The sequence below is a fragment of the Bombina bombina genome, chromosome 8 (genome assembly GCF_027579735.1).
Source record: "Bombina bombina isolate aBomBom1 chromosome 8, aBomBom1.pri, whole genome shotgun sequence".
In the NCBI taxonomy this organism is placed as follows: domain Eukaryota; kingdom Metazoa; phylum Chordata; class Amphibia; order Anura; family Bombinatoridae; genus Bombina; species Bombina bombina.
Genome location: NC_069506.1, coordinates 277,774,088 through 277,795,457, shown reverse-complemented (window position 1 = coordinate 277,795,457; position 21,370 = coordinate 277,774,088). Strand labels below are relative to the sequence as shown.

Here is a 21,370-nt window from a genome sequence, read left to right as displayed (position 1 = left end):
ACCTCCAGCAGAAAAAGATTTGCTCCATGTCATCCCTCTTGTCCCTCAGTATTTCCTGGATCTACTGGAGATCTGCCAGCTGGTGGTTGCTTCATGTCACCCACTTACTTCTCAGTGTTCCTTGGATCTACTGAGTTCAACTAGCTGGTGATTAGCTTCACGTCACCCACTAGTCCCTTGTTGTTGCCTGGATCTGCAAATCACCTACTTGATCCATCCTTATAAAAGCCAGATGGATGGCACTGTAAAAAACACACATTTATTCAGGCTTTAAACTAGACTGTGATTAGAAAAGACTGTATATGATAAGCCTTTACTACGCTTGTAATATGGCACACAGGAAACTTCCATTTAGTGTTCCTTTAGTATAAGCAGCGTAGCTTTCCAATATTTTCCTCATCACTTTTTAAAAGGGACACTAAAGTCAAAATGATAGAGCACACTATTTTAAAAAAGCTTTCTAATTTACTTCCATTATCAAAATGTGTCTTTATTTGCACACCTTCTAGGGCACCAGCTCCTACTGAGCATGTGCAAGCGTTCACAGTATATACTTATATGTGTCTGTGACTGGCTGATGGCAGTCACATGATACAGTTATATGCACACTTTCCAAGGCACCAGCTCCTAGTGGGCAGTGCAAGCAATCACAGTAAATACTTATACACGTTTGTGATTGGCTGATGGTTGTCACACGATATATAAGGAGGGGACAAAATGGAAGTAACTTTAAAATATGTTGTAGATTTTTTTTTTTCTAACAAATTTCAAACTCTGACTAAGGGCCTGATATTTAAAACCTTGCTGCTTAGGATATTTTAAGAAATCTCATCGGTACGGCGAGACCCTTAAAGAACAATTAGCAAGCAACATAAACATTTCTCAAGCTAAAATTTGTATTGCTATGTAGAGTTTTTTTATGAGAAAGAAACTCCTACATTACAATACAAGGTCTAAAAAAAAATCCCAAAGATTTTGTGTGAGTTGTCTCCATGCCGGCGAGGTTTTGAATATCAGGCCCTAAATATTACTGCATTGTCATTTTATTATCAATTTCTAGATTATGCAATTCTACATATTTAATAATCCATTATCTGTTTTATAGTCTTAACATTTTTCTATATTCCGGCTGTGTAAATTTCAGAGTTTAAATAGCTTTCATAGATATCACATGCTATCGCCTGATGAAACCTTTCTTATATAAACATACAGTTTATAGAGGCAAAGAAGATGCTTTTTCAGAATGTACTTACACACAAGGAATGAGTGTCTATCAATGCTCATTTTGGCTATCTGCTTCGTCAGCCACTGATCCCAATAAGCATTAATCAATGCTGCCCTCATTTTATTTATAGGATCGCAAGCACCTGCTCCCTCTTTAAGCCTAAGTAACAGTGTTAACGTCTTCCCTCACCGTCTCCATCCCTCCTCCCCAGTATTAGCCCAGCGCACACACAGATCGCGCCTCTGCTCACGTACTGCTAATTGCTGGACTGACAAGAATCTCAAGGCTCTTTTGACGACTGCCGTGATCCATAGGGATATCTGAAATTAAAAAGAGAAAAAAAAAACACACAACCTATAAGTGCAAACAGCTTCCAATGTGTGACATCTGGGGAAATTATGTTACCATTACATCAACAGGAAATACAATCAATAAAGCAATTTGTATGCATGGGATAATATGCAAAAAATAGTTCTGGGTTAACAAATTAAATCATTCAAAATAACAGGAATGAGAAAAACTAAATTTATGCTTACCTGATAAATTTCTTTCTTTCTTGACACGATGAGTCCACAGATCATCTAATTACCATTGGGATATTCACCTCCTGGCCAGCAGGAGGCGGCAAAGAGCACCACAGCAAAGCTGTTAAATATCACCTCCCTTCCCTCCAACTCCAGTCATTCAACCGAAGTAAAGGAAAGAAAGGAAGCAACAAGGTGCAGAGCTGCCTGAGGTTTATAACATAACAAAAAAATACCCTGTCATCAAAAACAGGGCGGGCTGTGGACTCATTGTGTCAATAAAGAAAGAAATTTATCAGGTAAGCATAAATTTCATTTTCTTCCTAATAACACGGTGAGTCCACAGATCATCTAATTACTATTGGGATACCGAAGCTAGAGGACACAGATGATAAGGGAGGGACAAGACAGGAAACCTAAAAAGAAGGCACCACTGCTTGAAGAACCTTTCTCCCAAAGGAAGCCTCAGCCGAGGCAAAAGTATCAAACTTATAGAATTTTGAAAAAGTGTATAGAGAGGACCAAGTTGCAGCCTTGCAAATCTGTTCCACAGAAGCTTCATTTTTGAATGCCCAGGAAGAGGAAACAGCCCTCGTAGAATGAGCCGTAACCTTCTCAGGAGGCTGCTGTCCAGCAGTTTCATAGGTAAAGCAAATTATTCTCTTCAGCCACAAAGAAAGAAGTAGCCGTAGCTTTCTGCTCCTTACGTTTCCCAGAGAAAACTACAAACAGAGCAGAAGACTGACGAAAATCCTTAGTCGCCTGTAAATAGAATTTCAGAGCACGAACCACGTCTAGGTTGTGCAGAAGACGTTCCTTAGGAGAAGAAGGATTAGGACATAAAGAAGGAACAACAATCTCCTGATTAATGTTCCGATCTGAAACTACTTTAGGAAGAAAACCTAATTTAGTACGTAAAACAACTTTATCCGAATGAAAAAGGTACGGAGACTCATACTGTAATGCCGAGAGCTCAGAGACTCTACGAGCAGAAGAAATAGCAACAAAAAACAAAACCTTCCAAGATAACAACTTAATATCTAAGGAATGCATAGGCTCAAACGGAGCCTGCTGAAGAACCTTAAGCACAAGATTAAGACTCCAGGGAGAAGTAACAGGTTTGAACACAGGCCTGATTCTGACCAAGGCCTTATAGAACGATTGAACATCTGGAACCTTTGCCAGACGTTTATGTAACAAAATAGACAAGGCAGAAATCTGACCCTTCAAGGAACTTGCAGATAAAAACCTTCTCCAAACCTTCTTGGAGAAAAGATAAAATCCTAGCAATCAAAACTCTACTCCAAGAGTAGCCTTTGGATTCACACCAATACAGATATTTTCACCATATCTTATGGTAAATTTTCCTGGTAACAGGCTTGCGAGCCTGAATCATGGTCTCAATGACCAAATCCGAAAAAAACGCGCTTAGATAAAATTAAGCGTTCAATCTCCAAGCAGTCAGCTTCAGAGAAACTAGATTTGGATGAAGGAAGGGCCCTTGAAGTAGAAGGTCCTTCCTTAGAGGAAGCTTCCAAGGGGGGAGAGATGACATCTCCACTGGGTCTGCATACCAAATCCTGCGAGGCCACGCCGGAGCAATGAGAATCACTGATGCTCTCTCTTGCTTGATCCGAGCAATGACTTGAGGAAGGAGAGCGAACGGAGGAAATAGGTATGCAAGAATGAAGTTCCAAGGAACTGCCAGAGCATCTATCAGAACCGCCTGAGGGTCCCTAGACCTCGACCCGTACCTCGGGAGCTTGGCATTCTGATGAGATGCCATGAGATCTAGATATGGCTGTCCTCATTTGAGAATCAAGTTGGAAAAACTTCCGGAAGTAATTCCCATTTTCCCGGGTGAAAGGTCTGTCTGCTCAGAAAATCTGCTTCCCAATTGTCCACTCCTGGAATGTGGATCGCAGATAGACAACAGTTGTGGGTCTCTGCCCACTGAATAATCTTGGACACCTCTTTCATGGCCAAAGAACTCAGAGTTCCACCCTGATGGTTGATGTAAGCCAATGAGGTTATGATGTCCGACTGAAATCTGATAAACCGGGCAGAAGCTAACTGAGGCCAGGCCAGATGAGCATCAAAGCTCTAGAATGTTTATGGGGAGAATAGATTCTTCCCGAGTCCATGTCCCCCCAGTATGAGTAAATCTACTGTTGTCATAAATTGACCCTCTTGAACTAAAGGAAGAATGGAATGAATAGTTTCCATTTTGAAGGACGGTACTCTGAGGAATTTGTTTAGACTCTTGAGATCCAAGATTGGTCTGAAGGTTCCCTCTTTCTTGGGAATCACAAACAGATTGGAGTAAAATCCCAGACGCTGCTCCTGTACTGGAACAGGAACTATAATCCCCATTTCGGATAGATCCCGAACACAACGTAAGAACGCCTCTCTTTTTATCTGGTCGACAGATAATATTGAGAGAAGAAATCTCCCCCTGGGGGGAAATTTCTTGAATTCTAGTTTGTATCCTTGGGACACAATGTTTATCGCCCAAGGATCCTGAACATCCCGAACCCAAGCCTGAGCGAAAAAGGAAAGTATGGCCCCCACAAGATCCGGTCCTGGATCGGGGGCAGACCCTTCATGCTGACTTTGATTCATTAGCGGGCTTCTTGGATTGCTTTCCCTTACTCCAAGATTGGTTGGGTCTCCAGACAGGTTTGGACTGTTCCTGTTTTGTAGAGGGAGAAGAAGGTTTGCCCTTGAAGTTTCGAAAGGAACGAAAATTACTCTGAAGTCCCTTCTGCTTATTGAGGGAAGCATCAGAAATAAAAGAATTAGCCAATTTAAGAGCTTTGATCCTGTCCTGGATCTCTTCAAGGGGACTGTTTGAATGGAATCAGACAGCGCATCAAACCAGTATGCCACCGCACTACAAACGGTAGCAGTACACACCACAGGTTGCCATTGTAACCCCTGGTGAACATACATTTTCTTAAGAAAACCCTCCAGTTTCTTATCCATAGGATCCTTAAAAGAACAGCTATCCTCTATGGTAATAGTGGTTCTCTTAGCTAAAGTGGAAATTGCCCCTTCCACCTTGGGGACCGTTTGCCAATACTCCTTAATAGAGTCATCAATGAGAAACATCTTCTTAAAAATAGGAGGAGAAAAACCTTTCTCCCTTCCTTAACAATAATTTCTGTAGCCCTATCTGGTACGGGAAAACATTCCAGCATGGAAGGTACATCATAGTACTTGTTAAGTTTGATAGCTTTTTTAGGGTTGACAACGACAGTAGTGTCAGAGTCGTCCAGAGTAGCCAAAACCTCCTTGAGTAGAAAACGGAGGTGATCTAGCTTAAACCTGAAGGATACAACTTCAGCATCAGATGAAGGAATTACACTGTCAGAATCTGAGATCTCACCCTCGGATGCTACCGAAGAATCCTCCCCATCAGATCTATGAGAGGGAATATTCGGAATAGCCACGACCGAGTCAGACACCTTACGCACTGATTCTTTAGACTTCCTCTTGTGCTTTCCCTGTAGCATAGGAAAAGCAGACTGCATCAGAAACTGCAGAATACATGAGAGAAACAATGTCTTGCAAGGAGACCCCAGCCGGAGCTTGAGAGCAAGCGCAGGGCACTGAATTAATGGGTACTAAAATTTGGGACACCTGAGGAGAAAAATGCGGCATATTTTGAACATTATCAGAAAACTCCTGGACAGCATCCGTCTTAGACAATATTGGCTCAAAAAGTCTATCCTTAAAATTTTAAGTTCTCTCAACACATGAGGAACAAAAATTAATTGGTGGTTCAATATTAGCATTCAACCATAAAGGACATGTGTAATCTACAACAGAGTCTTTGTCCATCTTAACATAATAAATATAAATATTAAATAATTAAATTATGAACAAATTTTATAAAGAAAAACCGTTCATGTCTCTTTAAATTTTAAACAGAAACTGCTTTATTTTTGATGCAATGCAAAAAAGAAACAGATTTATTTTTTGAATAAAAACGTTACTGCTTTATTTTTCAAGATATGTGAAATAAAAACTTCTTAATAACACCTCAAACAGCCTCTACACCTCAGCTATAGCTTTGCTGAGGTGTCTATCCTAGCAGGATAATGAAAAAACGGATTATTAAATTCAAAATGGAGCCGTTTCAGAAATGTCAGGCTAGCAAATAACAGTTTGATTTGAAAAATGTTAAGATGCAGGTATCTCTCCTCCATATATAGGAAGTGAGAGAAAAATGAGTGTGTAACAGATACATTTTCCTCACACAAGCCCTAATAAAACCACCAAAATGAGCCAAGTTCTCCTCAAGTCCCCAGTGCCTGCAAAACTGCCATAAATAATCCCCCTTACAACCCTAGGAGTAATTTATTAAATATCCATGTTAGGGAAATAGTAAAGTGCCATGTTTTTTCTTTAAAGCTGCTTAAGAAAATAAATTAGCACTTACCTCAATAAATCTGCCTGGCAGCAAGGCAGCTCACCAGGTTTGGAGAGGTCCTTTCCCTCACATTGACCTGTGGAAAATAATAAGGGCAGCAACTTTTATTTAAATATGAGGGAGGTGCAGTGAGAATTATGTCCCACAAATTCCCTTTGTTTAAAAGCCAACAATGCTCTACTGAAGAGACTGAAATGGACTACAGCTACACCCTGGAGTTAAAAACAGCACATACTAGTACTGCAAATAAAATAATAAAATCTTGATTGAAGAATCTTTCCAGCACCTAACTTTACCACTTCCTTACTCTAACGTAGGCAAAGAGAATGACTGGAGTTGGAGGGAAAGGAGGTGATATTTAACAGCTTCGCTGTGGTGCTCTTTGCCGCCTCCTGCTGGCCAGGAGGTGAATATCCCAATAGTAATTAGATGATCTGTGGACTCACTGTGTCATTAGAAAGAAAGAAAGTTTAGGCTTACCTGATAAAACAGAATTTATGCTTACCTGATAAATTACTTTCTCCAACGGTGTGTCCGGTCCACGGCGTCATCCTTACTTGTGGGATATTCTCCTCCCCAACAGGAAATGGCAAAGAGCCCAGCAAAGCTGGCCATATAGTCCCTCCCAGGCTCCGCCTACCCCAGTCATTCGACCGACGGACAGGAGGAAATATATATAGGAGAAACCATATGGTAACGTGGTGACTGTAGTTAGAGAAAATAATTCCTCAGACCTGATTAAAAAACCAGGGCGGGCCGTGGACCGGACACACCGTTGGAGAAAGTAATTTATCAGGTAAGCATAAATTCTGTTTTCTCCAACATAGGTGTGTCCGGTCCACGGCGTCATCCTTACTTGTGGGAACCAATACCAAAGCTTTAGGACACGGATGAAGGGAGGGAGCAAATCAGGTCACCTAAACGGAAGGCACCACGGCTTGCAAAACCTTTCTCCCAAAAATAGCCTCCGAAGAAGCAAAAGTAAAAAATTTGTAAAATTTGGCAAAAGAGTGCAGTGAAGACCAAGTCGCTGCCTTACATATCTGGTCAACAGGAGCCTCGTTCTTGAAGGCCCATGTGGAAGCCACAGCCCTAGTGGAGTGAGCTGTGATACTTTCAGGAGGCTGCCGTCCGGCAGTCTCAAAAGCCAATCTGATAATGCTTTTAAGCCAAAAGGAAAGAGAGGTAGAAGTTGCTTTTTTACCTCTCCTTTTACCAGAATAAACAACAAACAAGGAAGATGTTTGTCTGAAATCTTTTGTAGCCTCTAAATAGAATTTTAGAGCACGGACTACGTCCAAATTGTGTAACAAACGTTCCTTCTTCGAAACTGGATTCGGTCATAAAGAAGGTACAACTATCCCCTGGTTACTATTTTTGTTGGAAACAACCTTCGGAAGAAAACCAGGCTCAGTACGCAAAACCACCTTATCTGCATGGACCAGATAGGGCGGAGAACACTGCAGAGCAGATAACTCAGAAACTCTTCTAGCAGAAGAAATTGCAACCAAAAACAAAACTTTCCACGATAATAACTTAATATCTACGGAATGTAAGGGTTCAAACGGAACCCCTTGAAGAACTGAAAGAACTAGATTAAGACTCCAGGGAGGAGTCAAAGGTCTGTAAACAGGCTTGATTCTAACCAGAGCCTGAACAAACGCTTAAACGTCTGGCACAGCTGCCAGCCTTTTGTGAAGTAAAACAGATAAAGCAGAAAATCCTTTCTCCAAACCTTCTAGTAGAAAGGAAAGAATCTTAGGAATTTTTATCTTGTTCCATGGGAATCCTTTAGATTCACACCAACAGATATATATTTTCCATATTTTATGGTAAATTTTTCTAGTTACAGGCTTTCTAGCCTGAATAAGAGTATCTATTACAGAATCTGAAAACCCACGCTTTGAAAGAATCAAGCGTTCAATCTCCAAGCAGTCAGTTGGAGGGAAATCAGATTCGGATGTTCGAATGGACCCTGAACAAGAAGGTCCTGTCTCAAAGGTAGCTTCCATGGTGGAGCCGATGACATATTCACCAGGTCTGCATACCAAGTCCTGCGTGGCCACGCAGGAACTATCAAGATCACCGAAGCCCTCTCCTGATTGATCCTGGCTACCAGCCTGGGAATGAGAGGAAACGGTGGGAATACATAAGCTAGGTTGAAGATCCAAGGTGCTACTATTGTATCCACTATGGACAACTGTAAAAAACAGAAACAGAGGCGCCACATGTGTAGATCAATGGATACCAAGATGTATATCTGGACAAGACACAGGATACTCACAAACGTGAAGGCACTCTCTTGTGCCTGTTAGAGGCAGGCTGGTATTCTAAACAGCAAACCAGCTGGCTGTGTATACGAATCCCCGTCGTGATGTCCTGGAGAGATGGATGTCCTGCAAGGCAGTCCTTGCCTGGATAGTGTCCTAGAGGTTGGAACAAGGGAGAAAGGCTGGACAGCCTTTGGGTTACTTGGAAGAGATTGATGCACACACCAGACTTAGTGAATCATAAAACTAGCATTTATTATACAGAATAAAATCGCCAGTAATGTAGCACATTACAGCTGGTGTGTTAAAATCAAATCTCTTATGGTATATAGAGAAGTAAAGCGACGCGTTTCTCGGGAGTGACCCCGTTTCCTCAGGCTTGTATCATACAAGATACAAGCCTGAGGAAACGGGGTCACTCCCGAGAAACGCGTCGCTTTACTTCTCTATATACCATAAGAGATTTGATTTTAACACACCAGCTGTAATGTGCTACATTACTGGCGATTTTATTCTGTATAATAAATGCTAGTTTTATGATTCACTAAGTCTGGTGTGTGCATCAATCTCTTCCAAGTAACCCAAAGGCTGTCCAGCCTTTCTCCCTTGTTCCAACCTCTAGGACACTATCCAGGCAAGGACTGCCTTGCAGGACATCCATCTCTCCAGGACATCACGACGGGGATTCGTATACACAGCCAGCTGGTTTGCTGTTTAGAATACCAGCCTGCCTCTAACAGGCACAAGAGAGTGCCTTCACGTTTGTGAGTATCCTGTGTCTTGTCCAGATATACATCTTGGTATCCATTGATCTACACATGTGGCGCCTCTGTTTCTGTTTTTTACAGTTGTCCATATAAGAAAATTACATCACTTGTGAAGTGAAGACTGAGAGCTGCCTTCTCCACTTTTCCCTTTCTCAGACGGACTTTATTTGGGACTTTTTATTTGCACCGTTTATATTGGACATCTTCCAGTACAACGTGTGTATGTTTATATATACATTTGCATTTTTATTTTATTATTATATTTTTTGATTTACATATCATATTAATTTTCCAATTAAGTTTATATGATTTTAACAATTTATATCCTATAGTAATTTTGTACTTTAGTTATGTTTTTATTTACATATGTGTTGATTATTACACATTCACACTAGGGCCACCCACACCACCTGTTAAGTAAGCGCCTCCTATAGGTTATCTGTGACACCCAGTCACAGAGTTTCCAGTTTGTAGTATTTATTGTATCCACTAGAGTCGCCTTGGGATCCCTGGATTTGGACCCGTAACAAGGGACCTTGAAGTTCTGACGAGAGGCCATCAGATCCATGTCTGGAATGCCCCATAATTGAGTTATTTGGGCAAAGATTTCCGGATGGAGTTCCCACTCCCCCGGATGCTCCTCCATCACCAGGGAACTCCTTGTTCCCCCCTGATGGTTGATATATGCAACAGTCGTCATGTTGTCTGATTGACACCTTATGAATTTGGCCTTTGCTAGTCGAGGCCAAGCCTTGAGAGCATTGAATATCGCTCTCAGTTCCAGAATGTTTATCGGGAGAAGAGAGTCTTCCCGAGACCATAGACCCTGAGCTTTCAGGGGTTCCCAGACCGCGCCCCAGCCCACCAGACTGGCGTCGGTCGTGACAATGACCCACTCTGGTCTGCGGAAGCTCATTCCCTGTGACAGGTTGTCCAGGGTCAGCCACCAACGGAGTGAATCTCTGGTCCTTTGATCTACTTGGATCGTCGGAGACAAGTCTGTATAATCCCCATTCCACTGTCTGAGCATGCACAGTTGTAATGGTCTTAGATGAATTCGTGCAAAAGGAACTATGTCCATTGCCGCAACCATCAAACCTATTACTTCCATGCACTGCATTATGGAAGGAAGAAGAACAGAATGAAGTACCTGACAAGAGCTTAGAAGTTTGATTTTCTGGCCTCTGTCAGAAAAATCTTCATTTCTAAGGAAACTATTATTGTACAAGAAGGGAACTCTTGTTGACGGGGACAGAGAACTTTTTTCTATGTTCACTTTCCACCTGTGAGATCTGAGAAAGGCTAGGACAATGTCCGTATGAGCCCTTGCTTTTGACAGAGACGACACTTGAATCAGGATGTCGTCCAAGTAAGGTACTACTGCAATGCCCCTTGGTCTTAGCACCGCTAGAAGGGACCCTAGTACCTTTGTGAAAATCCTTGGAGCAGTGGCTAATCCGAATGGAAGTGCCACAAACTGGTAACGCTTGTCCAGAAAGGCGAACCTTAGGAACCGAAGATGTTCCTTGTGGATAGGAATATGTAGGTACGCATCCTTTAAATCCACCGTGGTCATGAATTGACCTTCCTGGATGGTAGGAAGGATCGTTCGAATGGTTTCCATTTTGAACGATGAACGATGAAACCCTTAGAAACTTGTTTAGAATCTTGAGATCTAAAATTGGTCTGAATGTTCCCTCTTTTTTGGGAACTATGAACAGGTTGGAGTAAAACCCCATCCCTTGTTCTCCTAATGGAACAGGATGAATCACTCCCATTCCTGACAGGTCTTCTACACAATGTAAGAATGCCTGTCTTTTTATTTGGTTCGAAGATAATTGAGACCTGTGGAACCTTCCCCTTGGGGGTAGTTCCCTGAATTCCAGGAGATAACCTTGAGAAACTATTTCTAGCGCCCAAGGATCCTGAATATCTCTTGCCCAAGCCTGAGCAAAGAGAGAAAGTCTGCCCCCCACCAGATCCGGTCCCGGATCGGGGGCCAACACTTCATGCTGTTTTGGTAGCAGTGGCAGGTTTCTTGGCCTGCTTACCCTTGTTCCAGCCTTGCATCGGTCTCCAGGCTGGCTTGGTTTAAGAAGTATTACCCTCTTACTTAGAGGGTGTAGAATTTGAGGCTGGTCCGTTTCTGCGAAAGGGACGAAAATTTGGCTTATTTTTAGCCTTAAAAGACCTATCCTGAGGAAGGGCGTGGCCCTTTCCCCCAGTGATGTCTGAAATAATCTCTTCCAAGTCAGGGCCAAACAGTGTTTTACCCTTGAAAGGGATGTTAAGCAATTTGGTCTTGGAGGACACATCCGCTGACCAAGACTTTAGCCAAAGCGCTCTGCGCGCCACGATAGCAAACCCTGAATTATTCGCCGCTAATCTAGCTAATTGCAAAGCGGCATCTAAAATAAAAGAGTTAGCCAATTTAAGTGCTTGAACTCTGTCCATAACCTCCTCATATGAAGATTCTTTATTGAGCGACTTTTCTAGTTCTTTGAACCATAAACACGCAGCTGTAGTGACAGGAACAATGCATGAAATTGGTTGTAGAAGGTAACCTTGCTGAACAAACATCTTTTTAAGCAAACCCTCTAACTTTTTATCCATAGGATCTTGAAAACACAACTATCTTCTATAGGAATAGTAGTGCGTTTGTTTAGAGTAGAAACCGCCCCCTCGACCTTGGGGACTGTCTGCCATAAGTCCTTTCTGGGGTCGACTATAGGAAATAATTTCTTAAATATAGGGGGAGGAACAAAAGGTATGCCGGGCCTTTCCCACTCCTTATTTACTATGTCTGCCACCCGCTTGGGTATAGGAAAAGCATCAGGGGACACCGGAACCTCTAGGATGTCCATCTTACATAATTTCTTTGGAATTACCAAATTGTCACAATCATCCAGAGTAGATAATACCTCCTTAAGTAGTGCGTGGAGATGTTCTAATTTAAATTTAAATGTTACAACATCAGGTTCAGCTTGTTGAGAAATTTTCCATGAATCTGAAATTTCTCCCTCAGACAAAACCTCCCTCCTGGCCCCTTCAGATTGGTGTGAGGGCATGTCAGAACAGTTATCATCAGCGTCCTCTTGCTCTTCAGTGTTTAAAACCGAGCAATCGCGCTTTCTCTGATAAGTAGGCATTTTGGATAAAATGTTTGCAATAGAATTATCCATTACAGCCGTTAATTGTTGCATGGTAATAAGTATTGGCGCACTAGAAGTACTAGGGGCCTCTTGTGTGGGCAAAACTGGTGTAGACACAGAAGGGGACGATGCAGTACCATGCTTACTCCCCTCATTTGAGGAATCATCATGGGCAATATCATTATCTATGGCATTATTGTCCCTACTTTGTTTGGACACTATGACACAATTATCACATATATTTAAATGGGGAGAAACCTTGGCTTTCATACATATAGAACATCGTTATCTGATGGTTCAGACATGTTAAACAGGCTTAAACTTGTCAACAAAGCACAAAAAACGTTTTACAATAAAACCGTTACTGTCACTTTAAATTTTAAACTGAACACACTTTATTACTGAATATGTGAAAAAGTATGAAGGAATTGTTCAAAATTCACCAAAATTTCACCACAGTATCTTAAAGACTTAAAAGTATTGCACACCAAATTTGAAAGCTTTAACCCTTAAAATAACGGAACCGGAGCCGTTTTTACATTTAACCCCTATACAGTCCCAGGTATCTGCTTTGCTGAGACCCAACCAAGCCCAGAGGGGAATACGATACCAAATGATGCCTTCTATAAGCTTTTTCAGTGGTTCTTAGCTCCTCACACATGCATCTGCATGCCTTGCTCTCCAAAAACAACTGTGCATTAGTGGCGCGAAAATGAGGCTCTGCCTATGACTAGAAAAGGCCCCCAGTGAAAAAGGTGTTCAATACAGTGCCTGCCGTTTTTTTAAAACAATCCCCAAGATTATAATAACTATTAATAGTTATAATCTGCCAAATATGCTTAGTAAAGTAATCGTTTTAGCCCAGAAAAATGTCTACCAGTTTTTTAAGCCCTAATGAAGCCCTTTATTCTTATACTAAACTAAGAAAATGGCTTACCGGTTCCCATAGGGAAAATGACAGCTTCCAGCATTACCAAGTCTTGTTAGAAATGTGTCATACCTCAAGCAGCAAAAGTCTGCTCACTGTTTCCCCCAACTGAAGTTAATTCATCTCAACAGTCCTGTGTGGAAACAGCCATCGATTTTAGTAACGGTTGCTAAAATCATTTTCCTCTTACAAACAGAAATCTTCATCTCTTTTCTGTTTCAGAGTAAATAGTACATACCAGCACTATTTTAAAATAACAAACTTTTGATTGAAGAATAAAACTACATTTAAACACCAAAAAAACTCTTAGCCATCTCCGTGGAGATGTTGCCTGTGCAACGGCAAAGAGAATGACTGGGGTAGGCGGAGCCTGGGAGGGACTATATGGCCAGCTTTGCTGGGCTCTTTGCCATTTCCTGTTGGGGAGGAGAATATCCCGCAAGTAAGGATGACGCCGTGGACCGGACACACCTATGTTGGAGAAATTAATTTCTTTCAGGATAGTGAGTCCAGGAGCCATCACGTGTGAAAATTACCCTACTGACCAGCAGTAGGAGGCAAGACACCCCAACACACCAGATCTTAAAATCCCTCCCGCTTCCCATGATCCTCAGTCATATATATACACCCAAGTAAATGAGGAAAACAGAAGATAAAGCGGGCAAAAATGTAAAACAAGTACTGCCACCAAATAAACAAAAAGAAAGGGTGGGGCTTATGGACTCACCATCATAAAATAAATGAATTTATCAGGTAAGTATATATTTTTGTTTTCTTTCATCATCATGAGTGGGAATTTATACCTAACCAGTTAAGTCTTCGACATCCTCTTGAAATAGGCGGGGGCAAACAGTGAAGGCAGGATGTTACTGATCAGACACTACAGCCTGCAAAATCACTAAAAAAAGCATTAGGATAAGAGCAAGAATTGTCAACTGCTCTAGAAGAATGCAGTAATGCGTCCGTAACCATCTATGCCTTACAAATTGAGACTTTAAGGTAACTAAAATAACAGCTGTAGCTTTCTGACGTTCGCGAGGCCAAGAAAAAAGAACAAAAATAGAAGAAGAAGAAGAAAGTCTGAAATCTTTTGTGGCTTGCACATATTTGAGAAGTCTCACAACATACAGATTGTGAAGAAGACACTTCTTAGGAGCTAGGCATAAAGAAGGAACCACCATTTTCCGGCGTAAAGTATCTGTAGATTAGCTCGTTGAAAGGACACGCCTTATTGTAATATCTCTTTAAGAGGAGTAACTTAAATCTCTGCCCCTAAACTTGGATTTGTACGGTGCACCTGTTACTAGTTGGTGCTTGAATATCTCACAAGCTGCAATAGTAACTCAGTGTTTCTATTGTCCTGCATTAAACCAGAACAGATGATCTCATGTGAGGAATCCTACCTTACCAATCATCAGAAGAATTATTCCAGCCTTACTCTACCATTTGGCATCTTGTCATCTCTCAGCAATTATTATTGTACAATGCTTTTCTCACATAACGGTTTGCCTAAATCTGCCCGTCATTTCATTCAGCAGAGCATTCCTACCTCTCCCTCCTATGAAGTTTACTGAAATTGCAATCTTTACTCCATTCTCTCTCTCCCTAAACGGTCTGGCGTTCACTAGGAGGTCAAGGATTAACAGTGACCGATCCTTCAGATCATGCTACTCAGAGGTGAGCCTCCCTTAAAGAACTTTGTCAGCTGCAATTTCAGTTTGTTTTTAGCTTTTGAGTTCAGCTCAGTGTCATTATACTGTGCACTGCTTTAGTCAGGCGACATGTGACTCTGCCCCCCATCGTGCATGTGCACAAGTGCATTCTGCAGAAGCTATGGCCTGGATAGCACCTTTCATATATGAAAATGTCCAGGGGGTGGGAGCTTGCTGCAAACAAAACTATGCCTAAATTAAAGGGGGTTAATGGGGTTAAAACAGAAACCATTTTGCGATTAAGCTTTGGCTGTATTATATATTTAGAAATGTATGTTAGTTCATCCTGTTGTATGTCCCTTTAAAGTATAACACAAAACACACCAAAGTTCCCACACTTGGTTTTACAATTGGTGGGTTCACTTTAAACAATGTGTACTAATAACACCCCTTTTTACTCTTAGTTTTGCCGAGCACCATAGAAGGGGTATCAGTAGATCTCCATATTATTATTAAAAGTCTTTGTCAAAGCAAAACTTCCATATGAATACCTGTAGTGTGAGCGGAAAAAAACCTTTATATAGAATGAAACAATGTCACTCAGGGGTAACAAAGCACACTCAAGGTTAATCCAATCAATATATTTCACCCAATAGGGCTTTTTTAAGATAGGGTTAAGTTTTATATACACTTCTTTGTTTTCCTACTGGTTAACTCTTAAAAAGCTCCAATTTCTTAGGGTGGTATATACCAACTTAAAGGGACAGTCTAATCAAAATTAAACTTTCATGACTCAGATAGGACATGCAATTTTAAACAACTTTCCAATTTACTTAAAATTGTATTGGTTCTCTTGGTATTCTTAGTTGAAAGCTAAACCTAGGTAGGCTCATATGCTAATTTCTAAGTCCTTGAAGGCGCCTCTTATCTCAGTGCATTTTGACAGTTTTTCACAGCTAGACAGCGCTAGTTCAGGTGTTCCATATAGATAACATTGTGCTCACTCCCGTGCAGATATTTATGAGACCGCACTGATTGGCAAGTCTGTCAAAAGAACTGAAAAAGGGGGCAATCTGTAGAAGCTTATATACAAGGAAATCACAGAGGTAAAAAGTATATTAATATAACCATGCTGGCTGTGCAAAACTGGGGAATGGGTAATAAAGGTATTATCTATCTTTTTTAAACAATAAAAATCCTGGTGTAGACTGTCCCTTTAACCCTGTTGTCCTTGTATAGTCTGTTTGCCTCGTGCATGCCTCTGTCAGTTCCCACAAGGCACATTACTGCATACTGCTGTATACTGATGCACACTACACTGCATACTGCTGTACACTACTGCACAATACACTGCATACTGCTGTACAATAAACTGCATACTGCTGTACACCACTGCACAATACACTGCATACTGCTGTACACTACAGCACACTACATTGCATACTGTTGTACACTACACTGCATACTGCTGCACACTACTGCACCCTACACTGCATACTGCTGCACAATACACTGCATACTACTGTACACTGCTGCACACTACACTCCATACTGCTGCACACTACTGCACAATACACTGCATACTGCTGTACAATAAACTGCATACTGCTGTACACTACTGCACAATACACTGCATACTGCTGTACACTACTGCACACTACATTGCATACTGCTGTACACTACACTGCATACTGCTGCACAATACACTGCATACTACTGTACACTGCTGCACACTACACTGCACACTACACTCCATACTGCTGCACACTACACTGTATACTACATTGCACACTACACTTCATACTGCTGCACACTACTACTTACTACCACACAATTCTACATCTGGACAGCATGATGAGCAAACGACTGAATGTTATGGCACAGAACTCAGGCTAATGCAATTCAATTAAAACAGTCATCTCTGCACCACAAAAGGGACTGTGCTTGAGGAGAAACAATGCAATTATGTTCAGAGCTTTATCCAAGCCAGAGCCCGGGGATTAGGTGTCCCACAGCAAACAAGCACAATTTCCTACATAAGTTATTGACACTGACAGTACCTGGTGTAAGGGGATACAGAGGAATAGCTCCCCCACAGGCTTCATCCTCTGTCTTCACAACCACAACTACATAGAAGCCTCCTCGTGAGAAGTCCTTCCTCTGCAAAACACAAACAGTAACAGGGAAAGGGGCAAGATAACGCAAAGGGGGCAAAGCCGCCAACGTGGATGTAAGTGTTACCTGCACAGTGATTGCTCCTTTCTTAGTCATTGTTTGGTACATGCCAATAAAAGCCACATTGTTATCCAGATCATACACCGGGCACTGTAGAAGGAGAGAGCAGAGGTTAGAGTGGGTACAGGTGAGATAAAGTTATAGCGGTTTCTTCAAAGAATTTGCAATTAGCCAATACGGCACTACATTGTAGATAACACTATTGTGGATAACCCTATAGTGTGTTAACAAGGACAAACAAACTCCGCTGATACAGCAGTTTGGTTTCAGACTGTTTGGGGGATAAAATTATCACAGTCAAATCTCATAGGCATTTTTGCAGAAGAAATAAAGATGGTTCTGTATTTGTACTAAGTTGTTTTTATTCACTCTCACTCCGTGTATAGTTTACCTGCTCCTCCGTTTAGTTCACTGGAGTGCATGGTAGAAAGTGCAGCTGGTCACATGACCATTTTGTGTCTCCTAATTGGTGCAATATCGATCTCCTTGTTTTCAGGCTGTTTGCAGTAGGAATGTATCACAGACTTGCCAAACAAAAGATTTTGGGATCACAATGACACCCCACAGTCCTTAAACGCGTTTCGCCCGTGAAGAGGAGCAGGTAAACTCTACACGGAGTGAGAGTGGAACAGAGAGGGACTCACCGTTTAAAGGGCCATAATACCCAAATGTTTAAACACTTGCAAGTGATGCAGTATAGCTGTAAAAGCTGACCAGACAATATCACCTGAACATCTCTATGTAAAAAATAAATATATTTTACCTCAAAAGTATCTCAGTAGCCACATCCCATTGTAAAGGACTTCTAAGCAGCAAATCAGTATCTCTGTCCCGGGACAGTGTAAGGAGCGAACTTATGTGCACTCTCATCTTACTTCCCTATTCAGCTTAAGGAAATTTACAATGAAATCTCATGAGAGTTAAGTGAAATCTCACAGTAAAATAGTTCATGACCTCAGCACTGTTGATGCAGATTGGCTGCTGTTTATATCTTCATTTTTTTATTTATTTTTTACCTGCAGCTGGGAGCAGCCGAGTATAACTTTTTACACAGAACTTATTTAGCTGAGGAAGTTGTGAGGTAAAATATCTTCCTTTTTTACATAGAGATGCTCAGGTGATATTTTCCTGACAGTTTTTTACAGTTATATTGCATCAGTTTCAAGTGATTTAGCATATGAATATTATGTCCCTTTAAGTTTTGAAAAGACACAAAACGGATCATGGTGAGGTAAAGTTATAGCGGTTTCTTCAAAGTATTTTCAATTAGCCAATACGGCACTACACTGTAGATAACACTATTGTGGATAACGTTATACTGTGTTAACAAGGGAAAAAAAACTCCTCTGATACAGCAGTTTTAGACTGTTTGGGGGATATAATTATCTCAGTCAAACCCCATAGCGGGCACAGCGTGTAAGAGGACATAGCGGGCACAGTATACCCACCTGCAGGTCCTGAATGGAGATGACAGAGCAGGGAAATGCAGCCAGAGAGGACACCTTCACCACTACAGAATCCACACCCTCTGTAAACTCATACTTAAAGTACTGAGAATGCGGCAAGAAGAAAGAAAAACAATCAGATCAATTTAAAAGAATGAGAGGCAATCACATCTGCCCTAATACACAGAACATCTTCCCCTTACCTCCCCTAATACACAGGTCATGTAACCTCTCCCACCCTCTGATACACAGGACACGTACCTCTCTTACCCTCTAATACACAGGTCACGTAACCTCTCCCACCCTCTCATACACAGGACACATACCTCTCCCACCCTCTGATACACAGGACACGTACCTCTCCCACTCTCTAATACACAGGACACGTACCTCTCTCACCCTCTAAAACACAGTACACATACGTCTCTCACCCTCTAATACACAGGACACGTACCTCTCTCCTGCTCTAATACACAGGACAAGTACCTCTCCCCCCCTCTAATACACAGAACAAGTACCTCTCTCAAACTCTAATACACAGGACACGTACCACTCTCATGCTCTGATACACAGAACAAGTACCTCTCTCACCCTCAAATACACAGGACACGTACCTCTCTCACCCTCTAATACACAGGACACGTACCTCTCTCACGCTCTAATACACAGAACAAGTACCTCTCCCCCCCTCTAATACACAGAACAAGTACCTCTCCCCCCTCTAATACACAGAACAAGTACCTCTCTCACCCTCTAATACACAGGACACGTACCACTCTCACGCTCTGATACACAGAACAAGTACCTCTCTCACCCTCAAATACACAGGACACGTACCTCTCTCACCCTCTAATACACAGGACACGTACCTCTCTCTCCCACTAATACACAGGACACATACCTCTACCACCCTCTAATACACAGGACACGTACATCTCTCACCCTCTAATACACAGGACACATACCTCTCTCACCCTCTGATACACAGGACACATACCTCTCTCACCCTCTGATACACAGGACACATACTTCTCTCACCCTCTCATACACAGGACACATACCTCTCTCACCCTCTAATACACAGGACACATACCTCTCTCACCCTCTAATACACAGGAAACGTACCTCTCTCACCCTCTACTACACAGGACACATACCTCTCCCACCCTCTAATACACAGGACACGTACATCTTTCACCCTCTAATACACAGGACACGTACCTCTCCCACCCTCTAATACACAGGACACATACTTCTCTCACCCTCTAATACACAGGACACGTACCGCTCCCACCCTCTAATACACAGGACACATACTTCTCTCACCCTCTAATACACAGGACATGTACCTCTCTCACCCTCCAATACACAGGCCACGTACCTCTCCCACCCTCTAATACACAGGACACGTACCTCTCTCACCCTCTAATACACAGGAGACGTACCTCTCTCACCCTCTAATACACAGGACACGTTCCGCTCTCACCCTCTAATACACAGGCCACGTACCTCTCCCACCCTCTAATACACAGGACACATACCTCTCTCACCCTCTAATACACAGGACACGTACCTCTCTCACCCTCTGATACACAGGAGACGTACCGCTCTCACCCTCTAATACACAGGACACGTACCTCTCCCACCCTCTAATACACAGTACACATACCTCTCTCACCCTCTAATACACAGGACACGTACCTCTCTCACCCTCTGATACACAGGACACGTACCTCTCTCACCCTCTAATACACAGGACACCTACCTCTCCCACCCTCTGATACACAAGACACATACCTCTCTCACCCTCTAATACACAGGACATGTACCTCTCCCACCCTCTGATACACAAGACACGTACCTCTCCCACCCTCTAATACACAGGACACGTACCTCTCTCACCCTCTAATGCACAGGACACATACCTCTCTCACCCTCTAATGCACAGGACACATACCTCTCTCACCCTCTGATACACAGGACACGTACCTCTCCCACCCTCTGATACACAGGACACGTACCGTCCCACCCTCTAATACACAGGACACATACCTCTCTCACCCTCTAATACACAGGACACGTACCTCTCTCACCCTCTGATACACAGGACACGTACCTCTCTCACCCTCTAATACACAGGACACCTACCTCTCCCACCCTCTGATACACAAGACACATACCTCTCTCACCCTCTAATACACAGGACATGTACCTCTCCCACCCTCTGATACACAAGACACGTACCTCTCCCACCCTCTAATACACAGGACACATACCTCTCTCACCCTCTAATGCACAGGACACATACCTCTCTCACCCTCTAATGCACAGGACACATACCTCTCTCACCCTCTGATACACAGGACACATACCTCTCTCACCCTCTGATACACAGGACACGTACCGTCCCACCCTCTAATACACAGGACACATACCTCTCTCACCCTCTAATACACAGGACACGTACCTCTCTCACCCTCTGATACACAGGACACGTACCTCTCTCACCCTCTAATACACAGGACACGTACCTCTCTCACCCTCTAATGCACAGGACACATACCTCTCTCACCCTCTGATACACAGGACACGTACCTCTCTCACCCTCTGATACAATGGACACATACCTCTCTCACCCTCTGATACACAGGACACGTACCTCTCTCACCCTCTGATACACAGGACACGTACCTCTCTCATCCTCTAATACACAGGACACTTACCTCTCTCACCCTCT

The 21,370-nt window shown here is 42.4% G+C and overlaps 1 protein-coding gene across 4 annotated transcripts in view; it reads right to left on the bottom strand.

Moving 5' to 3' along the window:
- SIDT2 (SID1 transmembrane family member 2) overlaps positions 1-21,370 on the bottom strand; it is a 526,209-nt gene that overhangs the window by 350,177 nt on the left and 154,662 nt on the right. For 3 of the 4 annotated variants that reach the window (XM_053691390.1, XM_053691389.1, XM_053691392.1), the window contains exons 6-9: positions 18,637-18,738; positions 17,195-17,278; positions 17,014-17,113; positions 1,480-1,545 (exon numbers count right to left, since the gene is read on the bottom strand). In XM_053691390.1, coding sequence (XP_053547365.1) covers positions 1,480-1,545; positions 17,014-17,113; positions 17,195-17,278; positions 18,637-18,738 — 352 coding nt within the window. The remainder of the gene's footprint in view (positions 1-1,479; positions 1,546-17,013; positions 17,114-17,194; positions 17,279-18,636; positions 18,739-21,370) is intronic. The other variant, XM_053691393.1, reaches the window with a different exon arrangement.